Below are 18,181 nucleotides of genomic sequence, written 5' to 3'. Positions count from 1 at the left end.
TATAGGAGAATAACCAGTAACTGGCATATACACATCGAGTTTCCTTTTCCACCTTGGTGAAAGACTTACCAGCAGCATCCTGCATTTGGCGACGAGCCACCTTCAGACCAGCATACTCGGCTGCTGCTGCAACTGCCTGGGCAAAATCGGCATCGGTGAAAAAAGAGCCGTCAGAAGAACTAACACTGGAACGTCCACTGGAAATGTTGTCCTCCTCTGAGGCTGAGCCCCAGCCATTGATCATGGACCCAGTGACAGAGCTCTCCAGGTCCCCAACACTAGAGGCAGGGGTTTGCTCAAGCCCACGTAACAAAAGCCTTCTGGTCTGCATCTTGGCCACTTCCATGTCGGCTTCGTCTTCTTCCTCTTCTGGAGCATCCGTATCCATATCTGAGACAAGGGGTCCTGATATGTAGCCGTAGGTATGCGGTGGGGAAATTGGCCGTGGAGGTGGAGGAGGGCTCACAGGCTGCCTTCTGTGGGAGGATGAATAAATAGGTATGGCTCAGCTCATAACTTAAGACACAAAAGCATAAATCAACCAAGAAATTCACAAGTACACCAATTTGATCTTTGTTTCTTTGGAGCTAATTTGTTCAGAAAAAAAAAAAAAAAAAACAATGGGAAATAAGAGCTTGTCTAAGTTCTATTTTTGAGTTGTAAGAAATTTACCTCCAAACCAGAGGTATGAGGTACTTTTAAACAAGGTGGGCTACCTTTTGATTGATTTATTTAATTTTTAGCTTTGCCTGCGGTATGTAGAAGTTCCCAGGCCACAGACTGAACCAAAGCCACAACTGTGACAACCATTGAATTCTCAGCCACTAGGCCACCAGGGAACTCCCTGATTCAAGTTTATTAGAAATAATCTCAGCTGCCTATAAGTCACCTTATGTTTTATTTTTTGGATTACGTTCAGTTAAAAAGGGGTAGAGATTGACACCTATGTATTTGTCCTAAAATATACAGAATACTGTTGAGAGGTTATTATAACCAAAGACAACAGACATCAGTCCTGAAACAGGCTGCTCCAGGAACGCAGAAATATGTTCCTTTCCCTTTCCTTCATTGCCAATCCTACAACTGCAAGCAAATGGACTCTTTCATTTCGACTATAGAGAGTAGAATTTTCTAGGATTAAAAAAATTATACATTGAGCATATGATACAATTTCCTTTAGATTTTATTCTATTAAAAACAGGAGTTCTCATCGTGGCTCAGTGGTTAACAAGTCTGACTAGGAACCATGAGGAGGCAGGTTCAGTCTCTGGTCTTGCTCACTGGTTACGGATCTGGTGTTGTCATGAGTGCGATGTAGGTTGCAGATGCGCCTTAAATTAAAAGAAAAAAAGAAAACAGCAAAACTACATGGGAGCTGGTCAAGATTTAGCTTAGGGACCTGCTATAGAGAAGGAAAGGGAAGTTCAGTATAGCACAGTTTTTAGGGTGGCATGGCAGTGGTCTGAAGAAAAAGGTTTGGTGCTTTTTATCCCAAGGAATTGACACTTCAATAAACATGTTTTATTAACACAAATGGGAAGCATTAAAAATATATGATTATTAAAATACCACAATTAATTTGTTGAGCACCTACTTTGCGCTAAGTATTTCACAGTGTTAACTCATCTAATTCTCACAACAACTTTCTAAGGTACTTATTTTATTATCATTTTAACAGAGGAGGCCATTGCAATTCAGAGGAATTAAGGACCTTGCCAAAGTGCTCACTACTAGTATGTATCAAATTTAGAATTAAATCCCAAATTCCATTTCCAAGTTCATGGCCTTTCCTTTAGGAATGATATTATTACACATACATATATACACATACACACACACACACACATATACACAGACATAGACATGTAATAACATATGTATACACTCCAGTATAAATTGTTATTTTTCATTTCTGGGTGGTTTCTAATGTATCTGTGTGTGGCACTAGAAGAAATATGAAAAATGTCCCAAGCTGAAGTTATTTAAGAGATTAAAATGGATAATTGTTTCAATATGGAGTGTGTTATACACATAGGCAGAAAACCTTTGTTTAATTTTGGATTGCAATAAAATACCATACTTAAAAGTCAATTTACAGTCTTTGTCAGCATGCACATCCAAAATACCACAAGAAACTTCTTTTTTTAAACACATGTAAGACTTTTTAGCACAAAAGGGACTATTTTGACCATCAAAAAAGGGATGTAGGACAGCCAATTTCACAATGAAAGGATGCCAGCATTGTTGTATTTGGATAATCCACATTCTGTGGAGCAAAAACATCTTCACGTTAAATGAGGGCTGGCTTTTAACTACCACCACCCTGTACAAATGCGGGGGAAAGACAGAAAAATTTATTCAAACCATCTGTAAATAAGGCCAGCCCAGGGAACGTGTGATAAACATGTACAGTTTGAAATATGTAATATATTCTATTTGAAAACAAAAGGCTATTTCAAGATGTTGCACTCAAGTGGGATTCCCACAAATGAACCTCAACCCCCTCAAGGGGTTTCAATGTGTTCTGAAAAAATGTACAAGTATATAACTGTGAATCACAACACTCTAGGCTCCTGAAAAAACGATACCTTCATAAACATGTTCAAGAGAAAAAGGGACTAATACCATTAATTTATGAAAGCAAGTGGTTTTATAGTTTACTACATACCATTTACCAAGCAAAACATCAAAGGGGGAAATGTACACCTTTGAGATTCTTTTCTAAAACTGGTGTAGCTTCAGTACTTTGTATAATTAACCATGTGCTGGCTTGTAAATAGACAAGATATTTAATTTCCCTTTGCCTTCTTTCTTTTCCTTCCAACTATATCATATTTAGTTCATATATATTGATAAAATATCAGTAAGCTTCCTATTCCATACATGAAATTTACTTTTACTTTTCAAGAGATTCTTTTTTTTTAACTAAATATCAACTACAGCAAATTCAATAGTACCAGATACTTTCGAAAACAATAAATGTAAATAAATTTACTTATATTATTTTCATAGTTATTGCTGAAAAGAGAGAAGAGAGATTCCTATTATGTTGATCATCTAGTTTACCTAGTTTTAGACAAAAATAGAGTGTCTTACAAACTCATTAGAATGCCAAAACTGCAATATCTATAGTAATACACATACGAAATACTTATTTAATTAAATATTGCAGTGTTACAATGGTTTTAGCACAGTGATTTCTTGTTAATATACATCACACTATTATGTATAAGGCCTCTAATCAATAATCAATGTCTCTAATCAATAATCAATGCCTCTAATCAATCAACGTAAAAGTAAAAAATGTATTTAGTGTTTAAACATTTACTGTGTACCAACTACAGTGAAGAATTTTCTAGTGTCTGAGACCAAAGGGATTACAAGCAACAAGAGCTTAGACAATGGCTTATGGTTTATACTTGAGGACATGGAAGGATTTGATTTTCAAGCAGTCCTGGTTAATAAAGCTAACTCTGTATCACGCCATGGCAGACTATATTTTGCAAAGATGTCCACAACAATATCTTCCATCCCCAGTGCTCTTCTGAGATGAGAACTTGCTCTTCTCCATCAACAGAGGGAATATAGCTCTACATTCATGAATCTGGGTGGACCCTGTGGTGGAATGTGGCAGAAACTGTGCCTGTTCTGAGTGTAGCTCTTAACTGGCCTGGCAACTTCACTTTCTGGACTTCTTGGAAGGCTGCTGCCATGTAAGAAGTGCCACTTCCCTGAGATCCCCATGTTATGAGAACCCTGGGCTATGACAGAGACCCTGGAGAGGCCACAGAGCACTAAGACATCAGGCATAGGAGTCAAGAAACTAACTTGAAGTAGATCTCGCAGCCCTAAAGACCAGAAGAACCCATGTGGATCAGAGATGAGTTGCCCAGGTAAATCCTTTCAGAATTCCTAACTCATGGAATTATGAGTAAAATAAAATGGTTTTGGGTGATTGTATCTTAGTGTGGCATGTCCGGCAGCAATAGAAACAGGAACTCAGGCACTACACTAGAAATTGAGCTACATACAATAGATATGTTCCTTGCCTGAAGAGACTTATAGTCTAGTGGAGGGAAACCAACAATTAATTAAATATGCAATAATAATACAATATTCACAAAGCTCCATGACAGATGATACCTAGGGCACTCATTGTGGGAACACAAATAATTGGCTCCTATCTCAGAGTTGGGACATCAGGAAAAGATTCTCTGAGGAGTTTCTGCCATTTAATCTTGGATCTAAAGGGTACATAAGGAGTTCTCTTGTGGCACAGGGGGTTAAGGATCTGGTGTTGTTATGACAGTGGCTTGGGTTGCTGCTATCATGAGTATATCCCTGGGCAGGGAACTCACACATGCTTTGGGCATGGCCAGTAAATACATAACTAAATAAAAGGCACATAACTGTTAGCTCCAAAAAAGAGATGGGATGATGGTGTCCCAGGAGGATGGGATGGCAAATAGAAAGACCTCAAGGTAGGTGACAGCACTGGTCATTCCAGGAACTGGAAGAAACTTAGAGTGAAGGCAACATGAACAAGGAGGAGGGGAGTGCCAATGGATAAGGAAGGGGAAGCACACAGGGGTCAGATCACAAAGGGCCTTGATTGCTACATTAAGGAAACTTCTAAGGGAAATGAGCAGCCATTGAGAGATTTTAAACAATGGGGAGACTTGATCAGTGTGGGATTTTAAGAAAATGCCTCTGTACAGTGTGCAGCAAGAAGATTAAATTGAAGAAGGGGCAAGCCTAAAGGCAACAAGACCACTTACGGGCCATTACAGTAATACAGGCAAGAGAAAATGGCTGTCAGAAGTAGGAAAGTGTCTTTATGGCTGGAGACGTGTACTGCTCTCTGAGTGATATTCAGGCAGTAAAAATCTGCAAGAACAGAGACTTGGACATAAGGGTCTAATGCTCTAGAATGAAATACGTAAAGAAAGAGCTATCTGTCTTTAATGAGTGCCTCATTAGGAAAGTGGCAGGATGATGAGAAACAGTAGTCATCTACTGATGGGGCATCTGAACAGGCCAGGGTTTGAGAAGAGGCTTGACTCAAAGACTTAACTAGAGGTGGGAATTATAGATTTACATGTAGTATCAAAAAGATAGACATGACTTAAATGTCCAGTATTAAAGAACTGTTTAAACAAATTACAGCATACGTTTGTTTAATGCAAGTATCTAAATAGTTACTGGCATGGAAAAATTTACTATTCAGTGAAAAGAGTAGCTTATAAAATTATATTGGCATGTCACAGTTTCAATGCAATGTGAGTACATGTAGAGATGAAGGATGGATAGGATCTTTACCAAGATTTTAACAGTGACAATTTCTGACCACATAGATCATTGGTACTTCTGTACTTTCATTTTGTTTATCTGTGTTTTCAAAAATTTCTATGGTAAACATGTAGAATATACCTTCAGCATAAAAGAGCAGTGATAGTTTTTATGTTTAATGGACTTTCATCTACTTCTTATTAGTGCCCAGTGTTATTTCCAGCAACAGTCCTGGAAATAACAATTCTCCTTTTGGGAGGGAGGTGGTGCTCTCAGCATGTGGAAGTCCCCGGGCCAGGGACTGAACTCACATCATAGCAGTAACTTGAGCTGCTGCAGTGAACAACGCTGGATCCTTATTGCAGTGCCACAAGGGAACTCCAAAATACAATTCTTAATATCTTCATAGACTGAAAGTCATACCTTTTAAAAAAGGCTGCATATCGTCAAGGATTTTAGGTGCAGACATCCAATGCACATCCCAATTATCCATATTCATTTTGAGGTAACCCCCCCCCCAAAAAAAAGCAGCAGGGGGAAAGTCATTTCCAAATTCCCCTCTAGTATCAGATTCCACTTATCAGATACTTACTGAAGAAAGCTTTGTGGAATTCAATGGCATGAGTAAGACAATAGCTCTGCTCTCAAAGAGCTTTTGATTTAGATGGGCAAACAAAAATACAAATAGCCAATGCTAATGCAACATGAAAACCTGATTAGTGTGGTAGCAGAGCTGTGAACAGACCACTGTGAAGAGGAAGAAAAAAGATTAGTTGATTTTTGCCAGGCAACGAGAGGAAAGTTGTATAAGTGGTGAATTTGAACAGGCTTAGAAAGATAAGTGCTGTCAGGCAATCAAAGAAACAGTATGTACTTTGTGAGGACAGTAAAGATGTTGGTGGCAGCCACAAGAGGCAAAAGCTACCTGCCCTGCCTGCTAGCTCTAAAGTAGCCCTCTGTGGGCTGGAAAGTAGCATTGCTGACAAGATCTTGGTGAGTTTAAGACACATTTAGGGAATTTCATACAGACTAATTAGCAAAGTGGGAATTAGTATGGAGGGATTGGGTGGGAAGAGGTAAGTAAAGGAAAAAGAATTGAACAGTAGAAAAAAAATTGCATTGGGGAAATAACAATTAAAAAAATATGTACCAGAAAAAAAAAAAAAAGTCCTGTGGGGGGAGGGGGGAGGGGTGGAGAAAGACTTGTAAAAGGCTTTGAATACTGAGCTAAACAGTAAGACTTGACATTGAATAGGGAGTAATATCACCAAACTTGTGTGTAAAGAAAGATTATGTGGAGAGTGGACAGAAGAGGGAGAGAAGAAAAGTGGTGATTCGTTCAAGGATATGGCAATATTTCAAAGGATAGAGACTGAGGGCCTGCCCTAGCGGCTCTAGAAATGGAAAACTAAGAACCAACTCAAGAGATATTTTGGAGTTAGAAGTGAAAGGGTTTGGTGAATAATTTATCTTGGGGAATAGCAGGAAGATAACAGAAAAAAATGAAACAATACGATAATTGAGCTGATTTCAAAATCACCAAGTTTTTTGAGTTAATTAATGTTTTGTGAAATAAACAAGGATTAGTGATTCCAGATTGCCAACAAAAGAAAAGAGGGAACAAGTCTGAAAGGTCAAGTGCAAAGACAAAGAATTTGGTTTTGGACGCGTGTAGTTTTAGATGTCTAAGTGAAAATATCGTGATGGTGTTCAGGAAAAAGGGACGGGCTGGCTAAATCAATTCGAAAGCCATCAGTATATAGGTGATAGCTGAACCATATGTAGGAGTGATGGTGTAAGGGTGAGGACAGTAGGGATTGCTTTAGATACTTTATATACATGATCTCATTTGATTCTCACAAAAAAATTAGAAAACATGCCATCACTGCAAGTGATAAAGTGTGATAAAGACTGAGAGGCCTTTGCAATAACAAGTATGAGGTTATTTTCTGTAACCCGAGAGAAGCAAAATGGTATAAACTGGAATGCAATGGGCTCTGGTGTGAGTAAGAAGTAGGAAGGCAGAAGTGGTTAGATGATCCCAAGGAAAAGGAGGGGCAAAGAGTATGATAACTAGAAGAAGAAGTGAAGGAAAGTTTAAAAAGTAGTGGAGTTAATAGTGAAGAGAGAGGGCTGAATGAAGAGAAAGAGGTTGAGAAGTCAAGCGCGATAAGCTGATTTTTGATCATTTTCAACACAGGTGAAAAGGATGACAAAAGGAAGACAAAAGAAGAGCTTTGCAGGAAGAAAATACTGGGTATCACTTGTAACACAGAGGAGCACAGTGAGGAAAAGGGTAATTGAAAGAATGAAAAAAGAATGCTAAGGAATTTCAGAGCTAATAGCCTCTATTAGTGTCTCATTTTCTCTGAATGAGAGTGGCAGAGATGGCTTTGACCTTAATAGGGAAAAGAGATGCCTTATTTTTTCTCAGTCTTCCGGGGTTAACAGTATTAACTTTACATGTCTAGCAATCTGACTTCCCCCTTGACACACACAAGAAAATTTAACTTCTTCCTTCATTTTAGAGAATATATGAGTGAAATTTGGTAATAACCTCTTACTGATAGAATAGTTAACAAACACTGCAAATCCTATTTTAACCTACAGAATTCAAGCAGCGTAAACCGGACTTTGTTATTCATCAAGCATATTGAGGGGAGTTCTTCTGAGGCAAATAATATACTCAGTTTCTATATTCCTAAATGATATTAGGAATATAGAAAGTTATATATATACAATGTGTTAAGGGCAATAAAATAGTACAAACAAAATAATCACAATGAGAGAAATGCTAACATGATGCAGTAATAGCTTTTGTGTGGTAGAAATGACGAATGAAGGATTTATGCATGACAAAAATGTACTGGTTGGCAATGGATGAATATATAGGTTAAAAAAAAGTCTAAGACACACAAACACACACACACACACACACACACACACACTATTTAGCAGCTTAGACAAAAGAACTACAACCTAACATCACAACCAAAGGTATCTGAGGTTAACATAAAATGAATTTACCAAATTCATTCTTCTGCAACATTATAGCTATTAAAGAACAGATCATTCTGCAGACTTAATTTAAAGAGACAGGAGAAAAATCTATTTCCCATAGACTAAAGAAGTGACATACCCATGCATAAAGAAGACTAAAATACGAAAACAGTCATCATCAATAAAATGTTACAAGATTAGCAACCCACATATTTTACTACATGATCTCCGCGTGTTTATAAATGTAATTATCATAAGTGGGTGAGTATTAAGGTGCATTATTTTATGGCTGCAAGTTCACTGGGATCAATTAATCTAATGTTCTGATCAACAATATTACTTTATGTTAATTACGAAGGCTTACTGTGTGATGAGACTGGAAAAAAGCCTCATGTGACCTGAAAATTACTTCATGTAATAGCATTCTGTAAATGCCACTTAGGAGTGGAAATTATCTGGTTTGTCAGTGAAGAAGACTTGTGACAACATACCTCCTATCGGGTTGGAGCTGCATGTGGCCAATCTCCTCTGGGCAATCCTGTAACATGGGCTGGAGTTCTTCCTGTGGAGAGGGGGTCAGAGTGGCAGTGGACTGGTGGCTATAAGACACGGCAGCTGGAGAAGAGGCTGCTCCCCGCACAGGCGGAGTGGGGCCTCGTTCATCTTCCTCTTCTTCTAGTTCACCTTGCTGCAAATACATCCTTGCTGGTGGCACAGGACATGGCATTTCTTGGTCATAGCTAAAACAAATTATAAGAACACTTAGACTTAACTTCAGGTTAATTCAAATAAACTATTTCTGTAGTTAGTGAAATACTAGCTTTGAATTGCTCTTTATTTTAAATATTTATTTATTTAATTTATTTATTTCTGTGGCTGTGCCTGCAGTGTGTGGAAGTTGCTGGGCCAGGGATCAAACCCACAGCGATGACAATGCAGATCCTTACCTGTGCCACAAGGGAACCTCTGAATTGCTTTTTAAATCTGAATGTGCTGGCTATATTAAGAAGGTTTTTTTTTTTTTTTTTTAAGTCATTGTCACAAAGGTTTGCGAAGTGCTATATATAATATTTTATTCCTCTGGGGGTTATAATTTAATTGGCACATTAAAGGCTCTGAGAGGTCCTGTGACAAAGAAATCTACTTAACAGAGTTTAATTTAGTACTCTGCAAATGTGTTTGGTATATCCCTCCAATTCAGCATGATCTCTAAAGGATGACTCAAAGATGGTCCTGTGGATGATCCAAAGATGATACGCTAAACTCTGAGGAAAATGGCTCTTGAAAATCCTTTCAGAGGGAGATCAACGTATTAGTCCGATCTGACCCCCTTTTTCCCTGAAATCATGATAAATCACTATTTCTTCAATTGAGCACAAAATGAATTAACACAGTTGGCTTGCATTTAGGAGGGTGAATGAAAAACCCTTATAAATAAAATAATCAATAAACAATAAAATGCCCCTCTAGGAGTTCCCATCGTGGCTCAGTGGTTAACGAATCTGACTAGGAACCATGAGGTTGTGGGTTTGATCCCTGGCCTTGCTCAGTGGGTTAAGGACCCGGCGTGGCCGTGAGCTGTGGTGTAGGTTGCAGATGCAGCTCAGATCCCGAGCTGCTGTGGCTCTGGCGTAGGCCAGCGGCTACAGCTCTGATTAGACCCCTAGCCTGGGAACCTCCATATGCTGCGGGAGCAGCCTAGAAAAGGCAAAAAGACAAAAATAAATAAAATAAAATAAAATAAAATGCCCCTCTACTCTTCTGCTAGAGGTGTGAGGAAGCTCTAAATAGTTCTGGGGAACAGTCATGCCAATCTCTTTTCTCCTACCTCAGGGCATATGGTTAATTAGCATGGCAGTAACTTAAGGCATTATAAAAATTTTGTTCCTGTTACCCACCCCTTTTATGCCCCTGCTCACTCCTGCCCCCCCCGCCCACGGATATTCCCAGGCAAGGGATTGAACTGGAGCCACAGCAGTGTCCTAAGCCAACAGCAGTGGCAATGCCAGATCCTTAACCACTAGGCTACCAGGGAACTCAACCCCTGTCTCTTGTTCATTCTCTACCAGCTGTCATGTTTACCAGAACTCAGGAAAGTTGATGCTCATATGATTTCTTAGTTGATGCTCATATAATGTGATTTCTTTGTATCTTCTTTTACTGAGCTAATCCCACTATCTTCCTCTTTGACACTTTTTTTTTGTCTTCTATGTATTTTGTACTCATTTTGACATTCCTCTTTCTTCTCTACCTCAAACTGTTTCCCAGTTCAATTATATTCTACTTCTAAAAAACCCTCTAGAATCTATTGCTTTTTCTCCACCTTCGTATTGTTTCCGAGATTACTTTATCATATATGTGTCACTCCAGTTATTCACCTGCTTTAAAATAAGTGGCTCTCTAATTGCCTAGAGAATAAAATAGGAGTATCTACTAAGACATTTGAATATCTCTATAATCTGGCTTACACTTGCCTTCCCAGCTTCCTCTCACTTCCCACCATGTATATCATGTTAGTTTTCTAGGAGTTCACATCTCTCTGTGGTCTTAATGTCCATGAAACCCCTCCTCTTGATTAAGAACCATCTCATTTGGTAAGATCAAGAACAAAAACAGCAGATCAGACTCTTCCCAGTTAGAATCAGACTTTCCCTTTGGGACACAGTTGAATTCCTTGTTTGTTTGTTTTTTTTAACTACATCCACTAATTTTGTTTTACCCCTTTTTTTGGTGGACTAAAACAGCAATACATGTTGTTAATACAGCCTAGGAAATGAATTTTTTAAAATACAGTAAATCCTGGTTATTTGCACATTCCATATTTGCAAATTCACCTATCTGCTAAAAAAATATGGGTAACTCAAAGTCAATACCCATAGCATTTTTGTGGTCATTCATGGACATATACAGAGAAGCTAAAAATTTGTGTCACCTGATAGATGCATACATTCCTATCTGAGGTCAAATAAGGTAACACTCTGCCTTCTTGTTTCAGCTCTCAGACTATAAACCAGCATTGTTTCCTTTCCATGGTCTAAATAGGGCCATGTTGTTCTCTCTCTCTCTTGTTTTATGTTGGTGAGTTCCCTATTTAAAATGATCCCAAATGTAGTACATTAGGGCTGTCTAGTGTTCCAAAGTGTAAAAAGGTTCTGATGAGCCTTAATGGAAGAAGTATTTATATTAAATAAACTTTGTTCAAGAATGACTTTCAGTGCTGTTGGCTGTGAGTTAGATGTTAATGAATCAACAATATACATTAAATGTTGTTAAACAAAATCACACATAAAATATAAAGTTTATGTATGGATTAGCTGACAGAAATACTGTGACCCAAGGCTTGCAGGAACCGAACCCTGCATTTCTCCTAGGAGCAATGGCTCAGCCTTTGCTAATTCAGTGATTGGAATACAAAAGTACAGAGACTGTGTTTCCCGGAATAGTGGGAACTATAATTTTTTTTTTAGGGGAGAGTGAAAGAACTATGTCTTCATCATTGTCATTTTAAACAAACTATATTTTCAGGTAGGTTTCTCATTTTTTGGTGTTCATTCTCTACATCAAACGAGTTCTCTTCCATTGATCATAGTGAAGCTTGTTTTGTTTTCTTTGGTGGTACTACATCCTATTCTACAGAATCTGGAGTGTGGAACAAGCACATTAACATCCTTTTTCTCTTCCCAGGCCAGGTGTTGAACCAGAGTTGCAGCTGAGGCATATGCCACAGCCACAGCAATACTGGATCTGGGCTGCATCTGTGACCTACGCTGTAGCTTATGGCAATACCAGATCCTTAACCCAGTGTGTGAGACCAGGGATTGAGCCACATCCTCACAGAGACAATGTCAGGTCCTAAACCTGCTGAGCCACAACAAGAACTTCCAGACTAACTTTCTAATTGCTGTCATGTAGATTATTTATACTTGTTAAATCCTTGAGAGAGATAATTTAGTAAAGTTTAAATTCTACAGTTTCAGCATAATGTGACAAAATCTAAGAGCAAACAGTTTTCGGGATACTGTAGCTGTGGTATAAATCCACATAATTATTTTATTACAAAATCATATATATTATATATATATAATGATATGTATGTGCTCTCATATGTACTCATGATCATCTATGTAAATTATATGCCTATACAGTAAATATAAATATATAAACTATGTATGTATATAAGTGTGTGTGTGTGTATGTATGTGTGTGTGTGTGTATTCATGATTCATGATTCTTAGTTCCAAAAGCAGCTTCCAAGTCACAAATTCCTTTTTTTGACAACACCGAGGAGGGTTTTTTTTTGTTGTTGTTGTTGTTGTTTTGTCTTTTTGTCTTTTTAGGGCCGCACCCATGGCATATGGAGGTTCCCAGGCTAGGGGTTCAATTGGTGCTGCAGCCACTGAACTACGCCAGGGCCACCGCAACACGAAATCTGAGATGTTTCTGCAACCTACACCACAGCTCACCACAACACTAGATCCTTAACCCACTGAGTGGGGCCAGGGATTGAACCTGTGTCCTCATGGATGCTGGTCAGGTTCGTTAACGGCCGAGTCATGATGGGAACTCCACTGGGGAGGGGTTTTAAGTTCTGTTGACCTCTTGATATTATTTTATTCAGAGACAAATGTTCACGGACCTTAGGAACCAGCCTCTCCTTGGTGATTTAGTTTAATAGTTCATATGGGTTTAAGGAATCATCTTATTCCACTGAAGTTCGTCTTACCTTTCATCTACAGAAACACTGTACTCTTCACTATTACTATGAGGAGGAGGATGTGCAGGAGGAGGAGGAAGCAGGTCGGCCCAGTTCATGCCACCTTGTTTTGGTACTTTGGGTGTCCGTGCCCCTTTCTTGTGCCCCTGACTCCCTTTAAAAGAAATAAAGCGTAAGTCTTTCATTTCTGTCCTTTCCATCTTTTTTTTTATTATCACAGGCTAATTATTTTCTGTAAACATGACCTTGTAATTCATACATAAATAAAGAGATAAACACTCTTTTCTTCATTAATTTTAAACCAAACCTTGTACAAGATGCAAAATATTGCCAAGTTTAACTGCAAAATAATGAAAAAGCAATAAAATCATAAATGAATTTTACAAGTCATATCATTAATAGTGATCTTCTTACAGCAATTAATTGCATTATGGATTATCATCTAAAACAAATGAGCTGTAGACATATTTTCTGAAGAGCCTTTCTATTATTTAATTGCTGGAACCTAAAATACAATATGATACAGATACGATCTATTACATTTCCACTGTTGCATTAAATCACTGAATATATATAATTTGTACTTGTCCACTGAAATGTTTTAGGCACAATGAAATTACTAGTTTTCGTCAGAAAGGCAGGTGCAGATGGAAATAATTGCTGGAAGACCTAATATATCTAACAACAAAAGAAGCAGAAAAATGATTTTTAAAAAAGAACAGAAGTGTTTTTAGCCACTGTTTCTATAAAATTATAGCTTAGAGTGAAATATTGTTTCTTGAACATTCTTGGTCAAAATAGCTCAATTATTCAAGTTCCCCAATGTTCTGATATTAGATTCGGCATATTCTTTAACCATAGGTAGCTGCATATTTTGGGGTATTTAAAAAAATAGCTTTAGGTCAAAGATATTTGTGGACGAAGTGGTCTTTATCCTCCTCCTCTAATATGATACATTTTAGATTCTTCTGTAAATTATGGACAATAAGTCTATTATTATATTTCTTATATGATCCCTTAAATTCAGCGAATTATCTTGGTCTTTTTTATTTAACCTTTCTGAAACAACTCCAAGTTAACATGGTGCATGAAACAGGTCTTAGTATGTTCAGTGGGCCTTATTTTTTTTTAAGTCACTTGGGGATATTCAAATAGCAGTGTTTGTTAAGCCAGATGTTCTTGCACTGGAATGTTACTGCACCACGTGTGGGCTGAGAGACAGGCTGCTACTCATCAATTACGATTGTCCGGCCTCTGCTTATGTATTTTCACTCTCTCTTCCTCTACTCAGTCGTCCTGTGTTGGAATGGCTATGCCTGTGTTGTGGAGTTGACTATACCCAGCACCTTCCTCTTGACTTCCTGGCGTACATCTATTTACTATAACAACTCCATCTGTTCTGAAAGGCCTAACATCACAAACCTCTCCTATACGTCATTTAATTGCTTCATTCTCTTCCCTAATTACCACCAGATTTCACCTCTTTGTAATTTTTTACCGTATAGTCACAATACCAAATAATAAATAGCAACAGAACATCAGGACCTATGTAGCTAAGCTGAGGGATGGAGAAAGTCAATTGAAAATTAATAACTTAGAATCATATGTTTTTCCATTAAGATGTGTTTCTCTTTAAGGGGGTAAGAATCCAAAGAAAAAGCCTTGACATTTTTCTCTTAATGTAGAGTTTACTTACTTTAAAAAAGGGGGAAAAAAAAAGTCGTTTGATACAATTTGACTGTTGTTAAAAAACTCAAACCACATATAGTAGAACAAGAGTAGAACTATTTCTAAACTCCTTTAATTCAAATAGAAACAATTTCAATCAGTGACAAAACACAGGCTAGAGAATGTGAAATCAGCACGCCTTGGTCAAGGGAAGATAGTAAAATGCAAATACCACATTCGTTACCGAAAAAGAAGTAAGAGACTTGCCTAAAAGCACCTGTGGCAACTTTAATCCAGGTACTGGGAAGTAATATTTCTACCCTCTCCCAGAGAAACAAACTAGAGTCAAGATCAATTGGTTTTGTTCTCATTGTGGTGTGACTTGCCACATGTTAGTTCTAATAATGAACTGCCTTTAATTAGAAAAGCAGGACTTGAGTACCAGCAAGCTCCCATCTGCAGCCCCTATCAGGAAAACAGCTGGTAAACAGCTGCAACAGCATGAAGACCACAGGGAAGAGGCCGCAATGTGGCTTCTGAGGCACTGAAGTTGGGAGGCTGCTTTATGAGCAAGAATTGAGTGAAGGAGAGTGGAGAAATTATAAATTGAGGCAGGTTCCAACTGTACCTAAATCTCAGTATATCATCTCTTAGGCTTTTGATTCTGCTCAAATTGTATGTGCTTTTATAGCCTTCCTTCAAATGATAACATATTTAGCAGATTAACTCTATGTGGCAACATTTTTCATGATATTCTTGCTGAGGGGGAAAAAACGTTTCAACTGCCTTTAAAGATGAGGTCATGCTTCTGGCTTTACTGCAGCTCCTTAACAAGGAGGAAAATAGGAGCCTCAATCTTTGTTACCCAATAGAACATAAAATGGTTTAGTGAGTGGACAGTCCCTCAGGTGCAGAGGAAAGACCCATGCCTAGAAGACTCAAATCACATGTTGGAACATTAGCATTCAATTTGTAATCTCTGAATGTGCCATTTTTTAAAATGAGAGATCGGTTTTCTCCTTGGTTTCTCTTACTTACCAGATGTACTACTGCCCCGGTCTGAACTATTGTAGGATCCTCCTGTATTCTGGTCATATGATTGGTTGTATGGGATTGTTGGAGGAATTGTATCATTGGCTCGATAATCTAGACATTTCAGATGAAAACAATTAAACATTTATTTTCTTTGGTGCCTCAATCATTACCAATGATTAGGCTTTTAAACTACCATGTTGATCACTTGCTAAGGGGTACATAAATGTTCAGGATGAAAAGCCAAGAAAAAATAAAAATCTTTAAACATGTCCCCCTTTAAGATTTATAAAATACAAACTCTTTGTGTCATCTTCTTTACATGAATCTAACCAAACATAAGTGTGAACAAATCCTGTGAGGGACTATTTCTTCTTTTTAAAATATTTATAAATCAGCTAAGGCAGAAATCAGATTTGCTTGACTTCTTATCTTTAAAAGTATAGTAACAAAATAATTTTAATAATAAGAACTCAGGAAAATATCATGTCTGTGAATCATAAAAAAAAAATGTAAAACTGAAACTTGCCAGCAAGATTATATCTAATAAAAAATATGTCCATGATAAGAAAATGAAATATCTCAGTCTCCCACCGATGCTTCTACTCATTTAGGCAGAGATGAAAATCCAAATGATAAACTCACCACTGGAATGTTATTGAGTAATAATCTGTCAGTCTAGTTGCATTCCAGTGTCTTTATTATAGTTTGACATACCAAGTCTGTTTACAAGCAGTGTAAACAATAAATCAGAGCTCTGAAATATTTGCACAGGAGACTGTCAGACCTTTCCAAAGTCCACAGTAAAGCCATACTCTCTGCAGGAATAATATGACATATGACAATAGTTTGAATCTTCACTGTAAACTCTATGATCACAGCAACGTTCCTATTCATCTTTGTCAGCCTTTGTTCATGAACTTGTGTATTATACTACGTGAAGGTCCAACAGAGAAAGACAAATACTGTGTGGTATCACTTACATGCAGAATCTAAAAAAATACAACAAACTAGTGAATATAAACAAAAAAGAAGCAGACTCACAGATACAGAGAACAAACTAGTGGTTACGGGGTGGGGAGGGACAATTTACGGATGCAGAGGCGGGATTAATAGTTACAAACTATTAAGTATAAAAGAAGCTACAAGGATATATTGTACAACAAAGTTAGTATAGCCAGTATTTTGTAATAACTACGAATGGACTATAACCTTTAAAATTGTGAATCACTAGTCATACAGCTAGAACTTATATAATAGTGTACCACAACTATACTTCAATAAAAATGGTTAAAAATACATATTGAATTGGGTTATTATACCATGCTTTCTTTTCTTTTCTTTCTTTTTTTGCTTTTTAGGGCCGCACTTGGGACACATTGAAGTTCCCAGGCTAGGGGTTGAATTGGAGCTGTAGTTGCTGGCCTAAGCCCCAGCCACAGCAACACCAGATCCGAGCCACATCTATAACCTACATCACAGCTCATGGCAATGCTGGATCCTCAACCCACTGAGCGAGGCCAGGGATCAAACCCAAAAACTCATTGATAGTAGTCGGATTTGTTCCTGCTGAGCCATGACAGAAATCCCCAAGCGTTTTCTTAATCTGGGAACAAGGCAAAATGGCTCTATTATTAAATTAAAACATATAACACTACATCAAATGAAATGTTTGTCTTAAGCTTTCTTTCTGTAATCTCCAACTATAATAGGCTTTAAAAAAAAAAAAAAGTTCCCAACTCAATCCTGAAGAAAATAAATCTGTGTTTCTAATTATCTATGGTAAAATGTACCCTTTACCTGGACACTCATACGGAATTGCCCTGACCTATTTAAATTAGACCAATTCCTTTCTTTTCTAGAGTTATAACTTTGCAAATCATGTTATTAAAGCAGTAGCCTGAAGGACCACAAAGAACTCAAATACCTATCTCTTCCAACGTCCCGATATTACAATAGAGAAACATTCCCCTCAGGCCATAACATACTATTCTGCTGCTACAAGTTAACACTGAACTCAATTTATTTGAGGTTCTATCCTGACAGACTTCAATCAGGTCAACCAAAGAAATTTAGGCTCTAAAATCATATACTGCAGCAGTCTCAGGAACCGCAGGGGGTAGGAGAAATACAACAAATGGAACCACTTCTCTAGTTCAAGTTAATTTAATTAATTTTCTTCAGTTTGATATAAAAAATGCCATTCATTTATATGACCATGTAGAAGCAATTATCTCCCATTCTCGAGTGGAAAGAATGGGTTAGCCTATTTATTTAAAATGTGAGGTATTGTGATGGTTGTACATCTGCCTTATGAATAAAAGATGTCTGTCCTGAGCAATCCCTCACCTACCATTAAATTTAAATTCCTCTCAAAACCATTTGAAAATACTTATATATTATTATAAAATCAATTTTCCAGGGTTATTGTTGTGCTAATTAACTCCTTGACACAGGAAAATTTCAAAACCAAAGAAA

General features: G+C 37.6%; 1 protein-coding gene across 4 annotated transcripts in view; it reads right to left on the bottom strand.

The window, feature by feature from the left end:
• ROBO1 (roundabout guidance receptor 1) overlaps positions 1 to 18,181 on the bottom strand; it is a 398,650-nt gene that overhangs the window by 20,793 nt on the left and 359,676 nt on the right. For all 4 annotated transcript variants that reach the window (XM_047794457.1, XM_047794476.1, XM_047794465.1 and 1 more), the window contains 4 exons: positions 15,710 to 15,817; positions 13,013 to 13,157; positions 8,781 to 9,029; positions 70 to 476 (listed from right to left, as the gene is read on the bottom strand). In XM_047794457.1, the coding sequence (XP_047650413.1) occupies positions 70 to 476; positions 8,781 to 9,029; positions 13,013 to 13,157; positions 15,710 to 15,817 (909 nt within the window). The remainder of the gene's footprint in view (positions 1 to 69; positions 477 to 8,780; positions 9,030 to 13,012; positions 13,158 to 15,709; positions 15,818 to 18,181) is intronic.

The sequence above is a fragment of the Phacochoerus africanus genome, chromosome 1, assembly GCF_016906955.1.
Source record: "Phacochoerus africanus isolate WHEZ1 chromosome 1, ROS_Pafr_v1, whole genome shotgun sequence".
NCBI lineage: Eukaryota > Metazoa > Chordata > Mammalia > Artiodactyla > Suidae > Phacochoerus > Phacochoerus africanus.
The sequence above is the reverse complement of the archived record's forward strand: the minus strand, read 5'-3'. Positions and strand labels throughout refer to the sequence as shown.